Source organism: Montipora capricornis, chromosome 12, assembly GCF_036669925.1.
Source record: "Montipora capricornis isolate CH-2021 chromosome 12, ASM3666992v2, whole genome shotgun sequence".
NCBI lineage: Eukaryota > Metazoa > Cnidaria > Anthozoa > Scleractinia > Acroporidae > Montipora > Montipora capricornis.
The window spans coordinates 23,910,506-23,922,475 of NC_090894.1; the positions used below are offsets into that span (position 1 = coordinate 23,910,506).

At 38.5% G+C, this 11,970-nt stretch overlaps 1 protein-coding gene across 1 annotated transcript in view; it reads left to right on the forward strand.

Moving 5' to 3' along the window:
- Positions 1-54: 54 nt before the first annotated feature.
- Positions 55-11,970, forward strand: part of LOC138026113 (heterogeneous nuclear ribonucleoprotein L-like) — a 24,448-nt gene continuing 12,532 nt past the window's right edge. Inside the window, exons 1-8 of the mRNA XM_068873312.1 lie at positions 55-328; positions 3,180-3,228; positions 5,071-5,109; positions 7,184-7,260; positions 7,795-7,876; positions 8,836-8,921; positions 10,244-10,340; positions 11,327-11,396. Coding sequence (XP_068729413.1) covers positions 75-328; positions 3,180-3,228; positions 5,071-5,109; positions 7,184-7,260; positions 7,795-7,876; positions 8,836-8,921; positions 10,244-10,340; positions 11,327-11,396 — 754 coding nt within the window. The 5' untranslated portion in view covers positions 55-74. The remainder of the gene's footprint in view (positions 329-3,179; positions 3,229-5,070; positions 5,110-7,183; positions 7,261-7,794; positions 7,877-8,835; positions 8,922-10,243; positions 10,341-11,326; positions 11,397-11,970) is intronic.

Sequence of the window (11,970 nt, forward strand, 5' to 3'; positions counted from 1 at the left end):
CCAACATTTAACCGCTGATCTGTCGCGGATTCAGAATTTCGACAGAGGAGAATTCTGGGTAAGAAGAAAAGAAGATGGCGGATAATATGATGTTGGGCAAGCGTGCTCTAGATGCCGAAAGTGGGTATGAATACGAAACTGGTGACTTTAAACGCCAGAAAGTGGAGCCAAGAGATGTCGAAGGCTACGAACAGACTTCGTATGAAAATGTTGGTCCTGGAAATCCACACTTCCAACAACCATCAGCGGTAATTCATGTACGCGGTGTAGCAGACGAAGCTCGTGAACAAGATTTGTTGCATGCCCTTTCTTCTTTTGGCACAATCAGGTCAGTTTACGCACGTTATATCACGGAATTCATCCAAATGAGGTTACTTATTCGTTCAAGTTTCATTTTAATTGCTACTGGTCTGGTTTTTTATTGTTCCCGACAACTACGTATAGACGAGTTCACGTTTGACATGCATTTTGGGTTTTATTATTTTCCAAAACAGAAGATATGCGCTCAAAGGGGCGGCAGAATAAATTTGGAGAGAATGGCTTTTGTATAAATTATTTATTAAAGAGAGTTTTTGCCATACATTTCCTGTAATTCCAAAGGCACAAAATTCCAGAGAATGTATGGAGACAAAAAAGCAATATTTAGGAATTCCAAAGAAAGGATACCAACTCTAGTTCATCTCAGTTGTGAACATGAACTTCTTTGTTTGGTTTGACTTTGTCTGTTTTTCGAGTGCAGAAAAATTCAGAAGAAGTTACTTTGATTTAGTAATGTGCAAATTTACGCCTGACACCTTTAGCATTGACAGAGTTTTTTAGCTTATATGGTGACATTTTTAGTTTCTAGTTTTATAGTATTTAACTACTTCTCAATTAGTATTTTAGTATTTCGTATTTCGTAGTTTAATACGTTAATATTTTAGTATTTGAGTAATTTATTAATTTAATATTTTAGTTATTGGTATTTAGTTTAATAGGGTCATAAGGGAGAGTACAGTTTTTTTACTGTAATTATGCACCCTAAAATAAAGTGTTCAAAGGTTATGAAGGCAAAAGTTTTTAAAGTAGAGTCATGCACAGTATATTTTGCTTTGAATTTCCATACAAACCTTTGAATTTCCCACCATGTTGCCCTGATTACCCATGATGCAATCAATACCGGCCTTGCGCATGATGTTGGTTACCACTCGCGTAACATTTTGAGTGACATTAGAAAACTCTCAATTTTGGCGCTTATAATAAGGTTAGGGTCGTAAAATTTTGGGAAAATATTGTAGAAAGTATGTGCAATCTGTAAATGATGGTTGTTTATTGCCGAGCACCCGGGCAATCGAGATCAGAGTCCGCAAAAAGCCAGGTTCAAAAATTTCCCTCTGCTTAGTGAAAAACGCTCCAGACTTAATCCTCTTAATTTTCGTATTAAAAGAAAAACAGACCAAGATCGTGGCAAAAAATCCATGCACATAGATCGTGTTTACCGTTACGAGTCAGTTCTTTTCTCTTCAAAGCAGGGTTAAAGATAAAAGGTCTTGTTTACAATGTCACGCTGACTTACCACCCAAAAAATTCATCTTTGTGGTCTACATGATGCCTTTCGTTCCCGTTCTTATCGTTCCTATCGTTCCCACTTCGTCAAATGCGTTCCATTTTTCGTTCCTTAAGAGCAAATAGTGCCTTATCGTTCTCAGCTGTCGTGCCCATCGTGCCCGATCCTTTCGTGCCCACGTGACCATAACCTGCGCTCGTAGGCTTACGTGACCAAAGAAATACTCAATCGCGCCCAAAACCGGAACCGGGCTGATACAAGAAACGTTCGAGAAGACATTCATGAAAATTGTGTTCTGTTGGGCTGTTTGTTTACCATTGGACCTCTTGTTTCTTTGTCTGAATTATTGCCAGCGATATCATTATATCAAGTGTCGGGCGAATTGATCGTTGAGTTACCCGAGAATCCGCCGTAATTTACAAATCGACCGTTCTGTAGATTAAAGACGTCAAAAGATCCAGATTTTAAGATTTAAATCCGGATTTCCCAATCGAAAGCACACTAAATGCCAATCGAGGTTTGCGAGAAAAGATTATAACAATCCAACCATAATTTTGATTGCCTGTTGCAGCCGAGATTAAATTTCCGATAAGCGCTAAATTGGCTTTCCAAAAGTTGCTTTGCAGAAACAATCTCAGCTCATCTTTATCATATTAAATGAAGTTTAGCAAATAGTTAAGCAAAGTAAGTGAGAAGTTTTCTTTTAAAGCGAAGACAGGGACAAAACTCACCTCGTGCGAACTTGTTGATCTTGCGGCGACTCTTTCTGTTTGACAGTGTTCATCCTTTTATACTACGAGTACTTACTGCATTTGCGGCGTCGTGCAAGGAAACGCAGATTGTATAACTGTTCAATGGGATTACCAAAAGAAAATACTGAGACATGATTTTCCATTCATTACTTTTATTTTTGTCTTTTTTTTTTTTGACATCAAATGGGAGTTACAGCAAATGTTATAAACGCGACGGCTTTCGCGCGAAAAATCTGGGCACGAAAGGAACGATAAAGGGCTCGATGTATGAAATAGGCAAATTAAGGCACGAAAGGAACGATGTACAAACGAAGGCACGAAAAGCACGAAATCATGGAACGATAACAAGACTCCATAGGCACGATCGGTGAACGAGAACAAGGCACGAAATGCACGATATTTGGATTCCCTGTTCAAAGGGCACGAAAGGCACGATCAACTTGTTTGTTACGCCGTAAGTGCGGATTTGTGAGTGTTTTTAAAAATTAATTTAAGTCTCCCTTCGCGCTGGTAAAATTAATGTGCCTTTCGCTTGAAAATACCAAAAGTTTTGTCTTCTGTCAACACACATTTGGACTAATCACAAACTAAGTGGGCATCTGTGGACAATAAAACATAACCAAACTTGAGTAAATCATAGAATATCACAGTGATAAGCAACATCGTGCGCAAGGCCTACCGTGAACTCGTCTATTGTCGTCTTTGAAATACATGCATTGATCAGGAAGAAGAACGATCAAGGCAATTATATTACAATACATGTCATTCATATTATGCGAATGAGTTGCTGGGTATTTTGCAGTTTAGAGAAATGGAGTAACTGCAGAATACCCAGCCACTGTGTTCTTGGCATTCTTTGAAAAATGTTTGTTGCTTTTCAGCTGTGTAACAATGATGCCAAAAATGCGACAAGCGTTGGTAGAGTTTGAGGTGAGAAGGGAAAGAGGGCATGATAAATGCATGGTAAAAAGTACATCAGATCCCTATTGTATGGCACCATTAAGCCACAGAATTCAGGGCCACATCTAGAGACTGATTAGCTGGCTCGTTTAGTTCATTTGCCATCCAGTGCCGAGCCAAACAAGCCACCAGTATAAGAGACCCCAATATTTATAAGACTTGTTCTTTCATCCACTGCTGAGCCAAAGGGCCAATACTTCCACAGAGATGTATCCAGGTTTTCAAATTTGGGGGTCCATTGCAAAATTTTGGGGGTCCAGCTAATTAATATTCAAGAATTAATAATTGCGATCTATTGCCTCTTACAGTGAGGACACTCGAACCATGAACACTTGATATTTTTTTGTACATTTTTTCAGTGACTATAGAATGTGGGCTCGTCCTTACTCTTACAAAATGCTATACATGTAACACTATACATCATAAGAAGAGCCTTTACATGTATTTCTTCCTCCTCCAAAAAAACAATGTACACAAAAATGTCAAGTGTTCACGGTTCAAGTGTCCTTCCTGTAATTGCTGCTGCAGTACCCTTTCAGATTTCTAATTGCAAAAAAATAAAGTCTTATCCCTCCCAACCAATATGTACTTAAAATGATTAATTTCTTTGAAACTGTTGTGCCTGTTGATTCATCGATCAAAATGTATGGGCTGTCAAAGCTCCATCGATCACATTGAAAACGTCTCGAGGAATCGAATCCGTATGCTGTAGGAACTGTTGGCTCCAGTTGATAAATGATCTAGATCTCCACAGCAAAAAAAAAAAAAACAGAACTGAATCTCAATTTTCCGTAAAAGAGCATCATTTATTTTAACTACACTTTGAGGTGTAATTTAGGAACAAAAGAGTAAACAAAGGGCAACCCTAAAACCAGGAATCCGGAATCCGGAATCCAGAATCACAGGTCATTGTTTTACCAATACAGAGAGTAAAAACTATCCTAAACATTCATAAAAGCTAACCTTAGGCTTAAGGTTAGCTTTTATGAATGTTTAGGATAGCTTTTACTCTAGAACTGTGATTCCGGATTCCGGATTCCGGATTCCTGGTTTTAGGGTTGCCCGTAAACAAATGTAAGCGATCGATACACAGTTCATCGTCGGCCCATGCGGCCATAACTTCGCCATGGTCAATGTTAATAACCAAGCGATTGAATACATTCAAGTTTTATGTTTAACACGTTAATTTTAACACTAACCCTGAAGAAAAGTTGCATAATTTGCAAAACAGACAAGTTACGTGCAAAACAAGAACCGAGACGATGACACGTGCACGCCCGGAATTAATATCAACAGGGTCGCACAAAACAAAAATATAACATACTTTGCCTTTGGATTCTCTGTCATTTCACTCACGATAAGCGAACTAATGCTTGAAATTCACTTGGAAAGCATGCAACAAACTGAACTTTGACTGAAATGTTTTATTATCTCTGGCGGCAGATCAAAAGTGTCGCCGATTGTCTCACATAGAAAACAGCTCAGGTCATGTCACGCAACACGTGCGAATTCAAAACTGAACTTATGAAGCTGGACATAATGGTTGACAAAATGAAATTATTCGACTACAAAAATCCGAAAATAACAGCTTACCTTGAAATTTCAGGAACTCGATCATTTCGAACAATTAAGAAATTGCTTTTTATGTCATAAAAAATGGGGGGTCGACTTATACACGGGTAAATAAAGTACTTTTGCATGGTACTATAGGTCTCGAATGTGGCCCTGTATTCTGTACAATGTAGTTGCTCCAAGTAAAAAGTAATGTTCTTGTCTTCCAACATTTAAATGTTATTTTGAATCAATTTTTAGGACATTGAATCTGCAAAAGCTGTCATGGAATACACAGATGTAAGGTTTACTCACCTGCTGTTACATGTGTACATACTTTATTTTCTGAAGGCTAAACTATTATTAACCGCGCACCGGTGGCGGAGAAAGTGCTGCCTTTGTAACGCCATCTGCAAATGGTTGGACTTTCAAGTCTTCTCGGATAAGGACGATAAGCCGGAGTTCCCATCCCACAACCCTTGGGTATATATAAAGTCTGTGGGACGTTAAAGAACCCACACACTATTCGAGAAGAGTAAGGCGTGGAGTTCCCGGTGTTGTGGTCTGATCTATGGATATACATGTAGGGGTTAGGTGTCAATTGGGACGAAAAGTTCTGTTCCTCTCCCCTGCCACTCCATGAATTGTGGCGAATAAAGTAAAGTAAAAGTAAAAGTATGGTTAATAAAGACATCCGGGGTTTTAAAGTAGACTGTTTTATAATAACTACAGCTGTAGTAATACAATGTAGTTTTCACTACATCTGCCCCCACCTAAGATAATATGGATGGCAGTGGAGATGTTTTCCAACAACTAATTGTGCTGTATATTGGCGGTGTTTTCACCAGCAGTTCTTCAGGTCGCTTAGCTAGTGACAACCGGAAATTGTGTGAAAATAGTTTCTTTCCCAATTCGCTTATATGACAATAACAATAATAATTAATGATAACTATAAAAACAAATTGCGATTTTGAGATGGCAAACCACATTATGTTGACGGCTATTTGGGAGAAAATATATTCTGTATTGGGCGGAGTCGCAAAGTGACAGAGCCCAATACGGAATATATTTTCTCCCAACGCTGTCAATATAATGTGGTATTGCCGTCTCAAATTCGCAATTTGTTTTGTATCGCGATCCATCATTTATAAGGATAAATAAAACTGTAAACTAATCAACCCGTGCCTGATCGAAATTTCAATTCTTTCTACCTGCTAAACGTATTTGTTCGCGTATGTCAGCAACCCAATTCAGGGCAACAACGTCAATTTCAACATTAGAACCAATCACAGGCGGCAAAAGTGAGACGGCAATACCACAAAATATTGACGGCTCGCGCATAGGCAAAACTATAAGAAGATCGCGATACTCTCGCTAATTGCCATCGCAAGTACAGAAGCTCAAGAAGGTTGATCGGAATACTATGCTGCCTCTTGCTGCCGCTATGTGGTTCATATACATGTATGACCTTTGAGCACAGCTTACAGCCAGCTAAACTGATTAGAGTGTAGTGTGAAGTGCTAAGTTTCTACCCCATATGAACCATGTGAGTGTTAGCCCTACTGATGGAAGTGGACCCACAAAAGGACAGAGAAAAACTGTAAACCTTCGGGTTAGATCACCGCTGCTCTACTGACTGAGCTACATGGCCAACATTTGCAAAAACGTAATCCTTCCTTGTTACAGCCAGCTAGACTGCAAGCAGTCTCTCCTTTGTTCTAGAATAGTTGAAACTGTGGGTCGAATGCCCGCGGTATTTGCAACCTGCAGTTTCAGCCATTTTGAAGTGTTCGATTCAGTGATTTAGGGCAAAAGAGAGACTAACAGTCAGCTGGAATCAGCTGTATGCTGGTTTTTGCTAAGGGAGGAAACCAGAGAACCTGGAGAAAAGCTGTGGGAGCAGAGAACCCACACAGCTTTCTAAAGTCTCGTTGCGAGACAAGTTTTTTTTACTTCTCGCAACATTGCAGTGGTGATAAAAATAAGAGTTTCACCATGTAACACCTCTTTGAGAAACTGGTCTTGCTCAGTCTTTTTTCGCCACTGCATAGGCCAATCAGTAAGTGGACCATGGAACTACATGTAGTATTGACTTGTTTTGTGGGAATCTAGTAGTTCCCGAACACTTTTTGACCTTTAATGTTACACGGTGCATTGCCTGCTGAAATTTGTTTTGCAGATCCATTGTACATACGTTTCAGCGAAAAGTTTGAATATGTAACAACAACTTAAAGGGAAACTTTGGGTTGTCTTCCAAAGGATCTCTTAATGCTTAAATCCTATATAGAAGTGGTACTTGCGAACAGAGGGAAATGGTTGTTCTTAACCATAATCTGCTCTTACAATAGCTTCTTATTTTGATTTGTCTTTTTAGAGTGGAAATGAAGAGAAAATTATTCTATGTGGCCGACCTTGTTACTTTAATTATTCCAAAAGCAAGTCAATATCAAAGTATGTATTGTATAATTTTTTTTAACTTTTAAAGAATCATTCTCAAGAAACATTGTCAAGAAGATTTGGTGATGCATTATATGACCAAACCAAAAAATGAATTTTGACACGACTTTCTTGACTTAAAAATCAACTTTGTCAGAGAACGAAAACTGCGAATAGTTTACTAGAAAAGAACAGCTAAAAAATTGAGTGATTTAGAAATAACACACACTTTTCAGTGGTTCCATCAACACGAGCCTCATCATTATAAATCCATATATTGATTTTAACAAAGAAACACAGGCAAAAAAAAAAGACAAGATGATCAGTGGACATTCAGTGCACCTTGTTTACACTTATCTATTCTCATCTAACACACATTTATAGCACATACAGTAGTTTTTTATTCATCATTCATGTCAAACTGTATTGAGAATGCCAATAGCAGTCAAAAACTGAAGTGACTGATTAGCAACATCTGGATTTGGACCCGAATAAAATTAATGACATTTTCTGCCAATACTAAATTATTTTTAATTACTCTTTCAATAGAAACCTCCATGTTCAAGTAGAAAATCCCCCGTCCAGGATTCTGCTGATTTGCATTATAAATCCTCAATACCCAGTGACAACTGTGAGTAATATTAATAAGAAATGTAGTTGTAGCAAGACCCTTGTTCTCTTCATGTCTTTGAGAATCTACTGACACAGGTCGAAAGTGATACATGTACAGAGAAGCCAATTAGCATTTAATACAACTTCGAGCACTCTATGGGTATTGCCATCTGATTGACTTACTTGATTGAGCTTTGAAGTATGGCAAGAGGGGTTGTGGGTCCAACTCTGTTTGGACTGAGGACACATAGTGCTGCCTTTGTAATCATATCTGCAAAATTATTTAATTAAATGGTTAGGACCTCAAGTCTTCAAGGATATAAAGAAGAAGAAGAATATAAGTTTGCATGTACAGGTCTTATCTCACAAAGTTCATTCCTTGGGATATAGAAAATCCAAACGCTATTCAGGAAGAAATGGAAACAGAGTTATACATGTAGCTGTTGTTGTCTGGCCTAAGTGCAAAGTCCACACTGTAATAGCTTGCTCTCTAAGTTGCTTGACTGTTTTATGACTAAAAGTATAATGACCAAACTGAAAATAGCATTAATCATTAAGAAAAAAATTCACAATGCATGTACAGTTCTGTAGAAAGAGAACGCAAAAAAGTAGATAATACTTGGCCCCTATGTTTCCCATCGGTGATTTTCCGAGAATCGAGTGTCGAGGTTCGAATTTGATTTCGAGTGAATCGAGTCTTGATCCTCGACTTGATCCTCGATCCTCAATTCGCGAGGATCGAGTCGAGACTGCTAACTTACTTTTGCATGGTACTGTACTTGGCCTCTATGTATTCCATAATCCCAATGCAATGAAAGTGGCCAGCCATAATTATTGTGCACTCTTGGCTGTTTTTGGACCACCCAGAAAAAAAAGCTAAGAATACTTCATCTCTACAGCAAAAATATACGTTCAGTTTTTTTTTTTTAACTGGAACAATATTACAGGAAGCTTTGCTAATTATTTTGATATTTCCAGGACATTCTTCATACAATATTCTGTAAACAAGGCCGTGTTTTGAAGATTGTGATCTTCAGAAAAAGTGGATTACAAGCAATGATCGAGTATCCTTTCTGACAAAAATAAGAAAACCCGCAAAGAAAAATAATGACAAGTTTATCGACTCTTAAACCGCTCCCCATGGACAAGTAAAATCTTCTGGTATTAAAGTAAAATCTATTGAGTCTCACTTGTAGGAGTCAATGGGTTATCACATTGCTAGCAGAGGTTTTATTTTCTTTTGCCTTCGCTGGTAACTGAAGAGTACAGGAAAGAGAGCTCTGCCATGGGTCGAAACTCTCTTTGATTGAACCGCCATCCACAAGCTCGGACGACACTCTTCAAACTGCATGCCCTATTATAATTATGTTTGCTGGCTGTGACTTGAGTCCACTGTGTCCAGCACATTCCTTTACAGTAATTCCATTGTTGTTAAGTGAGCCCAAACAACATGAAGTATCACATGAGGATTTGGTCGTCAGGTAACAGCCGTGCATGCTCAACACAGTGAGTTTCAACCTATGGCAGAGGTTGCTTTTGACATCTAGCGAATGGAAAAGGAAAAAGTCCTCTGGTAGCAGGCAAGGACCACCCCCCATGGACAAGTACCAGTAAGTTTTCAAATGTGTTGTACCAACATATGTTTGGTAAAATTTCTAGGTTTCGCATGTGATTTTTATGGGTTTTTGTGGATTTACCTGCTATTACAAGCCCTCCATAGGATTATGTTTAACATTTTTTGTGCTTTTGACTTAAAAGTGTATCCTTACCTGTTTTTTATTAACCCATTGACTCCTGAACCAACCCCATTGACAAGTAAAATCATCTGACGTTAGACAGACAGCCTTCTCAAAATATTTTTCGGGAGCAGGTCATAAGGAAGGTAAAGACGGTTTGGTGCTAAAGGCACCCAAGCGAGTGCCCAAAGGACGCAAGCTTCTAGGGGGGTCTCGGGGCATGCTCCCCTAGGGATTTTTTCAAATTTAGACTTTCACAAATGCAATTTAGTGCAATCTGGTGGATTTCAAGTGACGAACTTTTACATATGGAATTGACACTTGCTTGGAGTCTGATAAGAAATACTGGAATGCTAGTTAAATAAACATTTCATGTGCGCGAGGCAAACAAATATTGTGGACACAAATTTGTACGTCAAACAAACTTCTTTCAAGCTTTTAGAATATCTCCAGTGACTTCACGTTCGCGCTAAAATGTATTGTGACTGACATTTTCTGACTGGAAGGAGACGGTCAAGCTCTCTGAGGAGGCGGCTCATTGAGCCGTCGACCGGCCGATTTTGAGAAGGCTGGACAGATCAGTAAAATGTATTAAGACCCACTCCTGGGAGTCAATGAGGTAAGATACCTTAACAAACATTCCCTGACAGATTTGCCTCTGTAGAGCAAGCAATACAGGCCAAAGAAAGCTTAAACGGTGCTGACATTTACACAGGCTGCAACACTCTGAAGATTGAGTTCTCAAAGGTATGATGAAGAATGGCATTTTTTCACTCTGTATGAAACTGATGATACTACCCATTAAAGGGAAAAATATAAAAATTATATAAATAAAAATAAAATTATTATTTACCGTCAGATTTTGAGAGTAGCTATTAGCTAATATCTGCGAGCATTGAACAGAACAACTTTAAGAATCCCAACTGGCCAGAGGCAAACCAGTTGGCTATTTACAAGTGCAGCCAGGAAATTGAACCAGGGCCTACCTGGAACAAATTCAATGAGTGGTCAGAATGTTTCTTGAACCTGGGATCCCCAGGTTTCAAGGCAACCGCCCTTACTACTGGGCTGCACTGCCTCCTGGGAATCTCTTTTGGTTTGAAACAAGTAAGTACTTTCTTTTGAAGAATGATTTTACAAATTTGTGTGACTGGGCTCTTTGTTAGTATTATGTAAGGGTTAAGCAGTTCTTTTCTTTAATCTCCTTCACAGCCATTAGTATATGGGGCACCATGCAAGTTACGCTGGCCGCAATTAAAGTGTGATTGTTTTGATGCCTTATATAATGACTCTGGGGGAGACTATCATTTCATGGAATGATTTGAAAAGGTAGTCATCATCAGGAAGTCACATCTTCTCAGAAATGGAGTCCGAGATGAGGACTTGCTAGGATCTGCTGTGTTGTATAAAACGTCAAAACTCTTCAGTGGACTGCAGGCTAGTGTCTCTGCGAAGCTGTCAATAAGCACTTTATTTCTGGCTGCTCTTGGTACCTAAGCCAGGCTTGGGTTTTCCTACACCAGATTATATGCAGATACCTTGCTGTGCAGTATTTTATATACAGCACCCAGCTAATTTAAATTTGAGAAGAAGTCCATCCTAAACACATCACTTATGATATACAAATTCCCTGCCAAATTATGTCCTGTTTGATTTGGGACATAATTTTATTAGACTCTCATGCATGAGGACACCAGTATCTTAGTGTAATTTTCATATTTTTCATCATTTAGGCAAAGTCACTCAATGTTTACAGGAATGATGAGAATACATTTGATTACACACAGCCTGATAATCCTGCAGGTAAATAGTTTTATCTTGTGTAGACATTTTCATAAAATGCGGTGGTTGATTTTTTTGCATTTTTATTCTTCAATATTGTGGAAAGGACAAAATAGCACTTGGTTCTTGAGCACAGGGCTAGTACTTACAAGTTGTAGTGTGGACTCATCAGCCAATCAGAATACGGTCATTACAAACAAGTACATTGTTTGGAAGTTTGGATCAACAAGCCTCAAAAAGAAAATTAATAGGTTATGTTTACAGAATCAAAATGAGACAAATGTCTGTTTAGTATGGGAAAATGTGAATGTAAATATGTCTTATTGTTTTAGTTACTCTGGATAGCTCAAATAAAACATACACTTCCTGTGACTCGGTTAAGAACTCTGTTTGGCAAAATGAAACCAGTTGACTGTTAACTGTGGTAGAGTTAAGACCAACCTGACAGTTGGCACAATGGAATTGCTTGCTAATCAGTTTTGATGTTTCATGTTGCATAAGAATGTGAGTGTTTCCCAGAAGGAAGGCAAAATCTTAGAAAATTCTTGGAAGACACTACCTCTCAAAGATTACTGTATTTTCATATATTAAGTAT